The following is a 13683-nucleotide window of genomic DNA, read 5'->3' on the forward strand; positions in this document are numbered from 1 at the left end:
GATGAGGATTTTATTTACTGAGAAAAGGAGCTAATCATGTTTCTTTTTGGTTGAACTCTGAGGCACTGGACAGTTAAAAACATGACTGTATTGACTTTAGGACAATTACTTTGTGTGTGTACTTTGAAAATTGTTCACTGAGAGTAGAGATTTTAATTAACTGACATGTACTTGAAAATTTAATTTCCAATTTAAAGGTCTCCACTCCCTTTGAAAATTTATTTTACTGGTACCTAAGAAATGTACAAGTGTCACAATTTGAGACTAGTGGGCAGTCTGTTTTTTAAAGTCTTAAGCTTTGCTGGTTGCTAAGATTAGAAAATTCATGCAGCAGGGAATACCATAGTTAGAATTAAAAATGGAAAGATATGTTTTTTTATGCTCTCCTCTGTAATGTAGTTTTCGTTAATTCCATCTGCATTAATTTCTTTGGTGTCCAAAAGACTTGATGGAGATGATGTGGTCAGATGGGAAGCTCACAGATGGGTGGTTTTTCTGGGGGTCTGATGAGATGACATCGGCTGTCCAAGGTTCACAGACTATGGACTGGTAGGGGCAGTAAGATTCAAAGCAGCAACTTAGTTTTGCAGTCACTCAGAACTAGGGGTGAGGGGAAACTCAGGGCAGGATAATAACCATGTGGTCCATGGGAGTCAGTCAACAAGGGCACGTGGGCTCAGTCACAAAACATTCTGGATTCTTCAGAAAAGCTGAACAAGTAATAAAGGACTGTGTGTTGGAAGCGTGAGTTCCCCTACAGTCATGCGCGTCCAGGCTGGGAAAAGAGAAGTTGTATGTGGTGCCTTGGATTAAGCTTCCACATACTTTAGATATGTGTAAAGATTTTCTGCTTGTCAAGAAACATAAAAATTGAAGGTTTTGTTACCACTAACATTTGTTAAGAAAAGTTTGCTCTTTAAAGAAAAGAAGCTCTGGACTGCTTATGCACCTGTTGTTGTTTAAACACTGAGTATGTATAGACACGGAATATATATCAGAATGTACCAATGTCCTACAACCTTCTGGGAGTCTGCTGTGTGTCATCAGATGAAGCATAATTACTCAAATTGAAAGGAGCAGAGAAACAGAAAAGCTTCCTCCTCTGGAACTTCACTCCCAATTGCTTTATTGACGCTTAGAATTGAAAAAAGTCTCATCAGGAATTCTTTCTAGTTCTTCTGTCTGTGATATCAGGCTGGTGCCCATGACTACTTTTTCTAGGAACTTTCCTCTTGAACCCACCAAGTCCTGAGGCTACCAGGAATGTCACTATTTTTCTGTCCTGTTTTGCCAGGAGGTAGAAAAAAGGGTAGATATGTCAGCAGTGTAGAGAGTAAGGTTAATCTGGCCATTAATAAGAAAAAGTATATAAATAATATTTGTTCTATAATACCAATACTACGATGTAAGCATCAAATACCTGTGCTTGAAAATTAATCCACAAGCTGCCTTTGGGTTGCAATGGATGAATCTATATTGCACAAATTATTAGGTTTGCCTACCAGCCTGGTGGAGTGATATTTACTCTGACAGGTGGGCTTTGCTGCCACAGTCTTTGAGAGCTTTGTGGAACTAAACAAAATATTGTTTGATGTATTAAAGTTAAGAGATTTTTTTTTCAAGCAGGTGAAGCACAAGGGCTTTGTATAATTACAAAAGGTTAGAAAAAAATGTAAACCACTTAAATGGTTTCAATTTAAGTGCAACCTTTGGCATTTTGCTTCACAGAAAATTGAAATTACTTGAGCATCAAGAGCGTTAATTTTTAAATAAAATTGCATAGCTATGGTTAAAATAAATACATTGGATGTCTTGCATACTGTCTACCTCTTTCTGATCAGAGTAGCGAGATGCTCAAGAAATCCAGCTTAGTATTTTTTGTTTTGCTTGTTTCCATTACCTTTTCTATAACATTCTTTCTTATCACATTCTTTAGTGATATAATTTGTTCCCTTTAACTATCACAACAGGTAGTAGAGAAACCTATTTCCACCTCTATAGACTTTCAAGTAATACACTTGCTTTAATGGTCTTGTAAGTATCCCGGAAAATGTATGATGCCATGCATTTCTCTCCAAAGACAATTCACTACTTTTTGTGGTGCACTATTTTGTTCTAGGCTCTTATGTTGTGTTTTTCATTCCTTGCTTATTAAAGGTTATGTGTGTTTATCCATCATCTAATGAAACTATTTATTGAGAGAGGAATGGAATTCCTTCCACTTGAAGGGAGTGGGGTGTAACCAATTACTTCTCTCTTCTGCTGTATAATCTACTAAATTCTGTAGAAACCTGTGGTGGAGTAAATTGCCAAAGTAGTTTATTATACCTTGTAGAATGTTTCTAAACTGGCCAAAATTGCAGTACAGGTGCCCTGGGACAGTGGTCAGGAGTGCTCAGTTTGCTTTGTATGAGCTGTCAAAACAGTATTTATTTACTTATTTGTACTGGTTTTAAGTTACCGATGCACAAAGATGACTTCTTGTTCCTATTATCCTAAAATCACCCTAAAATTGTGCTCCTAGGAGCCCTGCTACTGGCATCTCTGCCGTAAAGTTTCCTATATGTGTGTACTTGAAAAGTGAATAATGACTTTGAAATATACCAGAAATAATAGTTGGTACTTGTATGATGTCCTACTCAAACAAAAGAAAGCCTAATACCTGATTTTTAAATTTGCTTGTGTGAATATGTCAACTAGATGGGGAAATAAAATGCTGAATATTGAGATTGTTGTATTTGAGAATGCGTTATCGCCTTTTGCCCTGAAAATTCGGAGGTAGTTATGGCTACTTTTACATTCGCCTCAGCTTTTTCCCGTTCGGTGTTGTCCTCTGCAGTGGAGAAGCTGAAGAACCAGTGGGACAGCACCCAGCACAGCGTGGAGGTGCGGCAGCAGCAGCTGAAGCACATGCTGGCAGACAGCCTGCAGTGGCACGAGCAGAGGCAGGAGATGGAGCACCTCATGGAGCAGTGCGAGATCCGCCTGCGAGTGCTCCTGCAGGCCCCAAAAGAGGTGCTTGCCAAACAGATTGCAGAGAGCAAAGTAAGAACACTTATGCTTATTTTTTTCCCATACCAGATTCCTGAGTCTGTGTAATTCTACTGGATTCAATTGATGAGTGGATGTGCAATTTAGTTGTTGTACTATTTTCTGGCTCTTTTTGGGCATGATATTTTAATTGTCTGTTTTTCTATATATCAGACTACCCAAGAATCCCATTTTGGGAAGTAAACAGGTGGCATGTGTGCCTTTTAAAGCTTAGTTAAAATTAGTATAATTTAGCATCAAAGAAATGATGTTATGCAAACAGCTTGAACCCCAGACCAATTAAAATTTAATGATACTGCTACAGAATTGACTTCATAGAAATATTAACAGTAGCTTAGTAAGTCAAGGGATGGACTAAGGTATTTAAAATTGTCCTGAATTTCACTTCTGGTGGGTGCCTGGCATATCCAATGCTTCTTTTTCTTTTTCTTTTTTTTTTTTTTTTTTTATTTCATGAAATCTTTGATGCTTTTTATATCATGTCAAGCATGCTGTGATAAATCTGAAAGTCTAGTGTCCTTTGTCCTGGTGACTGTCAGAAAAAGGGCGGGCTGTAGGTGGCACAGTATGAGAACTAAAGACACAAAGCAGTGAGGAGAGGCTCTTGCCAGTGCAGTATTTAGAACAGGGATATACTAGAGTTTAAAAAAACATGTGCATATATATATGCACTTATATATTCATGAAGGGGCAACATAGGGATGCAGCTGAGTAATGAAAGAGGCATGGAGTATGATTGTGAGAGTTGCTTACCAATCCATAGCTGTTTAAGTGGACAGTAAAGCTGTGTGCTTTGCACAACTATCTGACTATCTGAGATAGACTATAGTGCCTATCTCTGCATAATCAGTGAAATAGAAATGGACTATTAGGTCTACTTTGTTTTAAGGGAAAGCAGGTCCATGCCCAAACAGAGGCCATAATATGCAACCATATATATTTATATATATATGCACAAATGCTCTTTTTCATTTTGAAATAATATTGAGTTTAGATTCTCTAAAGTCAAGGCATATTGTAAATATCTTGCCACAATAAAGAAACCTTTCTAATGTATTTCCTTAATTTTAAACAAACAAAAAACCAAAAAACCCCAAAGAACGGAATCAAGTTTTCATACTGCACATTTCATTTATGCTGCTTATATTGAAATTATATTAATTCAAACTTATTCATGCTACTCAAAATACAGAAGTATTTTTATTTCTGTTGCCAGTAGACTGTATAAGAGGATTTCTCTACCTTTGATAGTTCTGGCAAATACAGCTTTTTCTCACCTATTTATGTTTTGATTAGTTCATTATCAGGACCTTTAATACCTGTTGATTATCTCTTTAAGGTTTTACTCCTAGATGAAAAACATGCACATTTTGCTTTTTAGAAAAGGGTTAAAAATTAGGGGTTTATAATATATGATAACATGCATAATATGAGAAATAGTCTAATTTTAATCTGTCTCATTTGGCACTGCTTTTTAGCTGTTGGTACAGGATTTGCATAGAGGTGACATCACAGTAGCAGCATTCAATGACCTTTCTAATAAACTACTTCGAGAGTATCGTGATGATGACTCAAGGAAGGTGAAGGAAACCACTGACCAAATGAACACTTGCTGGGTTAATCTGAACCAAAGGTAACTACAAGATTTCACTCTATGTAGCAGTTAAACTTGCATTCTCTGTATACATGTGTATTGTAGTCTCTTCTCTGTGTGCTTTAGTGCAGCATTTAGTGCTGCTGGGGATAATTAGTCAATTGCAGTCAAGCTCTTTTGATGATTGAAATTCCCACAGTTCACAATGGAAAGCTTCTGTATGACTTCCCATTTATATGTTATATTTTTAAGCAGAAAAAGAAGGAACTTCTCATGTTGAGTTTCAGGTTTTCCTGTGGCTATTATTCTCTAAGTGTCTTTCAAAGTTCCTCTCTTATTCTTTAGTGCTGCTATGAGTTATGTATTTGTAGTTTGTTATTGTCCTTCCTTTTCATAAGGCTGTAAGTGTTCAGCTTCATCTTCCCATGCATTAATTCCTTATGGCCTTTCATCTAATGCAAACTTCCCCAGAATGGGGCTGTGCTTTGGGTTCTCAAGTGCAATCCTCCCAGTACTCCCATCTAGAAAATACTTGTGCTATAGGAATTGAGACTTAATTGAAACTTCTATTTATTAATCCTCTATTTAAGATGGATCTGCAGATATGTCTCAATGAAAATGTGATATTTTCCTATGCATGTTTTTTTTCCTGCAGGATAATCTAATTTCTGCAGAAATTCTTTTGAGTGTTTGGTATTGATAGACAATTAACATTTAGAATAGTGTCTGACTCTGAAATAAAGTCTATATGCATTGTGGTTAGAGGGAGCGAAGGAAAAATTGATCCTCTTTATGTGTGAGTGGGGAAGATGACAACTAAAGTCTGTATGTAGACATGTGCATGTGAAAGAAGCAGCTGCTTTTGGAATAGGATGTCAGTTAAAGGAATGAAAAGCCTACTTAGTAAAGCTTAAGGAGATGTTATCTCTTGAGGAGTGAGAGGAGGAGAACATTATAGAACTTGTGAAATTAGAGAATGGTTTGAATTGGAAGGGGCTTTAAAGATCATCCAGTTCCAGCCCCCTGCCATGGGCAGACCACAATCCACTAGATCAGATTGCTCAAAGCCCCATTCAGTCTGACCTAGGACACTGCCAGGGATGGGCATTCACAGCTTCTCCTGTTCCAGTGCTTCACCACCCTCACAGTGAAGAATTTTTTCCTAACAGCTAAACTAAATGTGCTCGCTTTCAGTTTAGAGCTATTATTCTTGTCCTGTCCTTATATGCCCTTGCAAAAAGTCCTTCTCCATGCTTCATGTAGACCCCCTTCAGACTCTGCAAGGCTGCTGTAAGGTCCCTTGGGAGCCTTTGCTTCTCCAGGCTCCAACTCTCTCAGCCTTTCCCCATAGGAGAGGTGCTCCAGCCCTCAGAATATTTTAGATTTTCCTCTGGATCTGCTTCAACATGTCCACGTCCTTCTTAGGTTGGGGCGCCAGAGCTGGATGCAGCACTCCAGGTGCTCTCGCCAGAGTGTGGTAGAGGTGCAGAATCCCCTCCTTTGCTTTGCTTCCCACTGTGCTTTGGATGCAGCCCAGAACACGATTGGCTTTCTGGGCTGCAAGCACACATTACTGGGTCGTGTCCAGCCTCCTACCCACCAGCACCCCCAAGTCCTTCTCAGCAGGGCTATTCTCAGTAAGCAGGTAATGAAGAAGCAGAGTAGAATGTCATCCTATCCTTCCTTAGAGGAAAATAATTCTTCTGTCATTTTGTGCTTTGGATGTGGCAGCTTGTTTCCTAGTTAATTAGAGAATGAGGGAAAACAGCTCCTTGTTGGATTAGCATTGACAGTAGACTAAAACTCTGTATTAGTTTCATTCACATTCAGACTTTGCAGTGTTATGGCTAGAACTGGCATAAAACTGCCCACTATTCAGAGAAGGTGACCAGAAAGAAGAGCTCCTGCCTGGAAGCCTCTAATTAGTTTTGAATCTGCTTAAAGTCTAAAATAATAAGCTACTGCATTTTGTTGTGTATAACTGAAGCTCCTTAATTATCACTGGGGCTACTGTTTGAAGTCTGCAGCCTAAGGAAGGTGAATATCTGCTTTATTTATTAACTAGTGGCAGAATGTAAAGGACAACTCTGATAGCCTGTGGGTAGCCACTGTGGAGCTGCTCAGTGTAACCCCATCTGAGCAGCATAGTAGAACTAAAAGGGGAGAATGTGCAGTGAAAGCACCTTTTCAATAGGATGAAGGTTTTTATACTTGCTTTAAATGCAACAAATAGAAATACCAGTGATGAGGCTTTTCATGACAGATGTTGGGACATGTGGGGCTTATACATAGAGTGGGCATGTAGCCCTATGGCTTCTAGAAGCTATATTTATAGCATAAGGCTTTAAAATACCAGTTTGTTCCCCTCCCCATGTGAAAGTGGTAGAAAGGGTCCTTCATAACATGACCTGGAAGGATTGTGGTTCTGGTCACTGTAAGAACACTACCAGGAAGACTATAGCCATGGCATGTGAGGTGAAGGAGCTCATTTTAAAACTGTTGGCAATATGAGATTGAAGGTCCCCAGCTTGACATTGTGTAAATTGGATATTTTGCCCAGTGGCTATTTATGTTCTTTTTTGTTCTTACGGTGAAACCGCAGTCGTTCTATGTGTTTGTGCTGTCTTGGTAATGGATTATAGTTGCTTTCTGTACTGTCTCAGATGTTAGTTTGTGAATTTCTTTTGATCACTCACATATATGCATTGCAGATTTTTAGTATAAATCTGAAAAAATAATTGGGGGGAACAGAAACCTGAAACAGAGCCATGAAAACTTAAATAATGGAATAACAATTTTTTTTTCTTGGGTGTGTGTTTGCCAATAGAATCTGTGTAGACTTTCTCCACTATCACTGTATTAGGTTAGCTACATTTGAAAATGATTCTCCAGTTTCTCCTCACATTTAGTTCTTGCAGCCTAGAAGATATACAGATCCTGTGTGTTTTGAGGCTGTTCTAATTATATCAGAATAATTTGAAAATCTGAGTTATGTTTTGATAGCATGGGTTAGTTTTTAAGCTGCAGTACAGAATTCTTCTGTAAAAAAAAATTCTGTTTTCTATTTTATGTTTGGGGTCTTTACTAGCAGGGGAGGAAAGTATTTCCATCTGCTCTTTTAAAGTGCTGCTCACTACTGCTTGCTCTACATGTCCTCTTTAAAAGCACCCATGTTATCTTAGGACATTAGTTGTAAATTTGTGTGTATGTAGTGACAGGATTGTTTTTCAGCTTTAATTCAAATATATGGCAGCAGTGGATCGGTAATAGGATTTCATTCTTTCCTTAAAGCTCAACCAAGTGGAAGGCTTGAGAAATTAAAACTTTAGGATGAAGACAATATTCTTCAATGAATGTTGTTAACTTCAAAGTTCAGGTTGTCTCAATTCCTATCTAACACATCACTTAGACGTAGAGATCTGGGTCACTTAGTGTTTCATCCTTTGGGGCTGTTCTTTTCCTTTGAAGGTCACCTTTATTACCAGTCTGTTCTTCCTGCTGTCACTCCTGTTCTTCCACCTTTGGCCTTAACCCCCTGCTAGGAAAGAAAATCCCTGCAGAGGAAGAGGGTTTTTAAGTTAGAGCTCATAACTGCTTTTACTTTACATTTTTCTCACAGTTCCTTGGTGTGCTCTAATTTTTTAGCTGGTGGTTATTATCTTTTCTGGACAATATCTATCAAACTACTTGTTATCCCTAGCATGCTACGTAGTATTTTTTTCTCAAGACTGGGTGAAGCGTTCCAGCTGCAAGTGAGAAGCAAGAATGAGAGCTTCTTGCTCTCCTAATCATTTCCTAGCTGCCAAAACATGGGCAAGCACAAAGTCAGGAATGATTCTTAGACTCTTCTTTTGGCTAAAGTAATTATTAGCAAGTGGTGTAAGACCAAAGCTTCTAAAATAGGGATTGCAACACTATCTTGGTGGACTCTAAAAAGTTCAGTTGATTATGCTAAAACTTAGGAATGTGAGTCTGGCAGAATTGGGGTTGCATGAGATTTCCTCACAGTCCTTGAAAGAGGACAGCTTTCACTTGTAGCCATCTCATCTGATGTGCTAGTAAACCAGGCTACTTGCTCTGTCATCCTGAATGGTACTGAACACTCACTGCTTCTTTTCTAAAAGGAATATTTTAACTAGTTTTGAAATTCACAATTCTGAACATAGTTATTCCTTCATACTGCTGAGCAGCACAGCATGACAAGGAGGAAAGAAAGCTGAAGTAGATGGGAGGATGCAGAAGACACAAGTTTGGGCCTGTCTGGAGAAACATGGAAATACCAAATGCTGAGTGTTTTGGCCTTGTCTGTCTTGAAATTAAGTATCACTTTACTCCTAAAATATTGTAATACAGCTAGAGCTTGATGTGAAAATAAACTTTAACTACTTACTCAGCAGAAGCATTCTATCTGTTAGCTCTGTTAGAGGTTTCTCTACAGTGTTCTGGTGTGGGATAGCTTGTTTCTTTTATCCTGATTTTGGGAGAAGGAATGCTGCAGAATAACAGCCTCAAATGGGTGAAATTTAGTTTGTCTAAATTTAATAATGTTGCTAATCAGAGCTTTTAAAATTGCTGACTATAACAGTTTCTCATCTGAGTTTCATTTCAATCACTAGAAGACAGTACAGTTGTGCAGAACTATGAGGTGATTTTTTTTCTTAGGAAATTATTTGAAGTTGTTGATAACTGAAAATGCTTGGATTACATTGTAATTACATGAAAAAATACTCTTATGGACACAAACTTTAGTATTTGCATCAGTCAGAAATCTTTTGGATGATTGAAAATTGAGACCATATTCTGCCAGTCTTTTTTAAGTTCATTGAGTGTTTTTGATGGCAGTAAATTCTGTTTGTTTGAGTAATTGGGTCAAAAGAGCAGAGAGAACCAGGGATCTGAGTTTTCATCACTTTAACTCTTATGAATTTTTGGCAGTGTTTCTGCTCACTGTAAAAGACAAACAAAAATACCCCAAGCACTCAGTGCTTCTACTCTGTATGTTTTTTGTTGATGGGGAAAAGCCCATTTTTCACACATGGCAATAACACTTCTACCATTTGGACTAGCATGAGTTGATGATGATAACACTCTAAAAGGAAAACCTAGATTTTTAATTAATTACTGAGTTTTTACTGCATGCCTTTTAAAAAAAGTTCTGTCAAATGTAGAACCAGTTCAGGACATCTGTGGGTAGCTATAGATACACTAAAAACAGTGATATAAATTATGATAGAACAAGCTGTATCTCTGTTCTTACTAGAGATGCATTTCAGATTTCCTTTTAGTAGTTTCATGATGATGTATAAAATGCTGTATCTTATGGGGGAATATTCTGACACTTGTCTTGTTTTCAGAGCTGTTGATAGGCAGAATTTCTTGGAGACAGAGATGAAGACAGTACAGGCCTCACACAAGGATCTGGAGAGCTTCCTCAAGTGGATTCAAGAGGCAGAGACAACAGTAAATGTTCTGGCAGATGCATCTGAACGTGAGAACACTGCTCAGGACAGTGTCTACATAAGGGAACTCAGAAAGCAAATGCAGGTGAGAAATAATAACTAAATAATATTGCTGTTATTCAGCTTTTCTCTCAATGGCAAATGGTATAAAGAAAAGCTATCTACTTGCTTGGGGAAAGCTGCAGCCTATTGAAAGGTGTTTCCTAAGAGAGTGTTTTAGAAGTCAGGTGTATGAAAGAAGCAGATTTATCTTCCTGAGGTTTGAAGCACATATTTTTGTGTATGTCTTTGGCACTGAGGGCTCTTAAATGTCCTTGGAGGGTGACTGCATTCAGGAAGTGTACGCTTCATTAAACCACGTCATGTTGTGTGATTGTTCAACCAAACAATTTAATCTACTTCCCTCCAAGTAAAGCCCTCCTGTGCTGCACTCTCTTCTATTTCTGTCTGCCACCTTCCTCCTGCTTTTTCAGCAATCCAAGAAGTTGTTGTGCTCAGATTACCTCTTCTTCTTCTCCTACTGCCCAGCAGCTCCCCAGCTGGTCTTCTTTCTTGTTCAGGTCCCAGACTGGAAACCTTAGAAATGACAGAGGAGTTTAACTGACACCACTTATTAAATCCTGCACTCTGTGTTTGGATTAATGTCACCTGTGATCTAAGTGGGTTTGAGCAGCTTATAATGAAAAAAAGATGTTGCTTTTAGTAGTGCTCTTAATCTGAACATATCTGCACTGAATTGAAATGAAACAAGACTGTTAGAGATATCTGATAGCAAGTTATTCTTGCTAATCATAGTAAGAGCACAATGTTTTGTGGAAGCTTGTATCTGTTGAAGATGGCATGTCACTGACCAAATTATTCTAGTCAGTCAGGTAAGTCATCTGTAGAGATGTGGCTTTTTGTGAAATGCTGAGCCTAGTCTGTAGAGGTGGCACCTAGAACTTAATGTTGTGCTTTCGAGTGGTTCCACTTCCAACTACTGTAACGTAGTGGAGGTGGAAGAGCTAAAAGAGGGCACAAGCAGTGAGCAGCAGAAGGCAGGGCTGTGTGTAAATAGACTTATTTCTGCATCACCTTGCATTCTGTGTAGTCAGTCACACCAAGATACAGCTGTTATTTCACAGTTTGTTGGCTCTGTGTGGCTGTGAAGCACCGTGTATGTGGAAGGTTGTTCACCATGCTTTCTTGTGCTGCAATCTGATTAAAATTGCCTGAGTTGTGCTGCATGAGGGGAGAACTGTTGGGCAAGACTGCTGTGAGAGAAGGAGAAGGTCTATGACCAACTCCTGACTTTGCACGTTGTCCTGGCTTGTCACAGCTGAAAAGGCAGGTGGAGGTGCTGGGGCATCACCTCCCTGGTTCACCATGCTGGTACCTGATAGTGTCCATATCTTTGAGAATGTATGTTTCTACACACTGTGCACATGAAATATCATCACTCAACTCACACATGACCTTACATAACATGGTAAGTCTTTTCTGGCTGCCCTAGGAAGTGGAGCATGTCAAAGACTGTCCTAACATAATGACTTCCAGAATGAACTTTGTCCCCTACCATCTTACAGTCTTTAAGTGTAAATGAAGACATTCATATCATGACTCCAAAATCCACATTTATGTTTTCAAGTATTTATTGCACTTTGGAAAACAAAATGAAGTTCCAATATCTTGCTGTACCTCAAAAGATCAAGCCCACTCCCTTGCAAGTACTTAAGCTTATTATCTGATTAGACAAAGAAAATTTCCTTTTCTTTCCCAGTTATGTGGTGTAAAATGAGAGTGTTGTTCTCTTGGTGCCTTATTGAATATGTAAAGAAGTATTGGTTTTAAGCTTGGTTTTAAGAAGAATGCAGGGATTATAGCCTTCTCTGCTCTGTGTGAAGATACCTCTGCTCCCAAAGCTTTTGCATTAAGTAAAACTTTCCTATTGAGTTCAAGGTGTGATAAATTCTAGGTGAAATGAGCTGAACCTAGACAAAAGGTGATGAATCTGTTGTTGTTGCTGCTGTTACATGTCATGCATTTTCAAAATAGGATCATCTGTTAAACTGGCATCTGTGCATGCATGGGAGGACTATTCTCCATTACATTTTGGGCCTAACTTATTTGGCTGCAGCTCAAGTCACTCTACAGTGGAATCAATGATCTGAGCACTGAAGCCTTGTTTTGCCTTTCATTTGATACCTGAGGCCAGCAACAGTACTATGCAAATAATGCAGACTTTGAGTGTGGCTGCAATGTCTTTTTGAAAAGGAAAAATCCAAATTATATCATCAGTCAGTTCAATTAATTCTCTCAGTATCTAAACCTTGTAGAAGTTTTCCCATTCAGGCTAATGCTAAAACACTACAGTCTGTTTTGGAAAATATTTAGCAGTGACTTGGAAGAGATTAAAACCTAATTTGAAAAAAGATGCAGAATATAAGCTGGGAAAAACTAAGAAGTAGTGCAAGGTATGTGAAGTCCTGGGCCTACACGTGTAAAGGTGCTCAAAATAATTCAAAGATTTTGTTGTATTGTAGAAAAAGTAGTGGCTGGCTGTTTTGTCTCACTGCTTGACTCAAACTTGTAGATTGAAAGATCTGGGAAGATAAAAAGCAGAAGGAAGGAAGTAGAAGGAAAGGTGTGGACTGTGGCGTCTCTCTTGCACAGAAGAGGTTTGAGCTTTTGCACAGTCATTTCTGAATGCTTCCATGGTTTCAGAGTTCTGCTGCTTCACAGGTTTCCTTAAAAGATATTTGGTAAAAGCATGACAGCTAGGCTCAATCTGGAAAGTTAAAGAAGCCGACTTCTGGTGGAAGGGATGTAAGCCAGGAGCAGTGGCATGCTGAGGAACAGTTCAAATAAGTAATGAAGATGAGAAAAGACTGTATGTCTGGCAAGGTGAATACAGATGGTAAGATTTCTATATATAGCGTGGAATCTGTTTATCTGTTCAAAATGATGTTGTTATTGTTGTGGGCACATCAAGAAAGCAGAGTACAGGGAAATGGGGTTTATGTGAGGAGTGGTAGAAATGTTGATTCAGTCCTAAAAATAAAGATGAAAAGGTTGTCTTCACAGAATTGGATGGGAAGAGTTTTTAAATGTCCTGCATGAAGAACCTGAACCTTGCATTCATCTCCTTCATAGGAAAGTGCCTTAGAAGAAGCAAAGCAGTGTATAATGCACTGACATCCAAGCTGTGCGTTATTTTGGATCATACAAACTTGTCAGGATAGCTGTTGCCTGCATATTGTGCCGATTGATGTGCTTGAAGCATGTAGGGACCTTTTCATGTGGAAATGTGCACTTTGAATCATATGATCAGTGCTTTACCTACTGTGTTCAGGCCTCCCTGAACCTTTGCTACAGCAGCACCTCTGATACAGGTTGAAGTAGATTCATCAAAGCACCTTGGGAAGCAGTGAGTAGCTGGCTCTGGTTATGCTGCAGTTTTGCCACACCTAGGGGTGTGTTGGCTGTATTGCATTTGGGAGTGCCTTGCTGGTAGCACACCGCTTCCATGCTCTTGAACATCCTACTGTCATCCTTAGATGGCTCAAATAATTCTGCTTTGTCATGGGAAATACATCAAAA

The 13683-nt window shown here is 38.8% G+C and overlaps 1 protein-coding gene across 4 annotated transcripts in view; it reads left to right on the forward strand.

The window, feature by feature from the left end:
- UTRN (utrophin) overlaps positions 1-13683 on the forward strand; it is a gene marked incomplete at its 5' end in the record, with an annotated part of 335751 nt that overhangs the window by 142566 nt on the left and 179502 nt on the right. For all 4 annotated transcript variants that reach the window (XM_084203642.1, XM_084203643.1, XM_084203641.1 and 1 more), the window contains 3 exons: positions 2840-3045; positions 4530-4684; positions 10000-10189. In XM_084203642.1, the coding sequence (XP_084059768.1) occupies positions 2840-3045; positions 4530-4684; positions 10000-10189 (551 nt within the window). The remainder of the gene's footprint in view (positions 1-2839; positions 3046-4529; positions 4685-9999; positions 10190-13683) is intronic.

Source organism: Fringilla coelebs (genome assembly GCF_963513975.1).
Source record: "Fringilla coelebs genome assembly, chromosome: 3".
In the NCBI taxonomy this organism is placed as follows: Eukaryota; Metazoa; Chordata; class Aves; order Passeriformes; family Fringillidae; genus Fringilla; species Fringilla coelebs.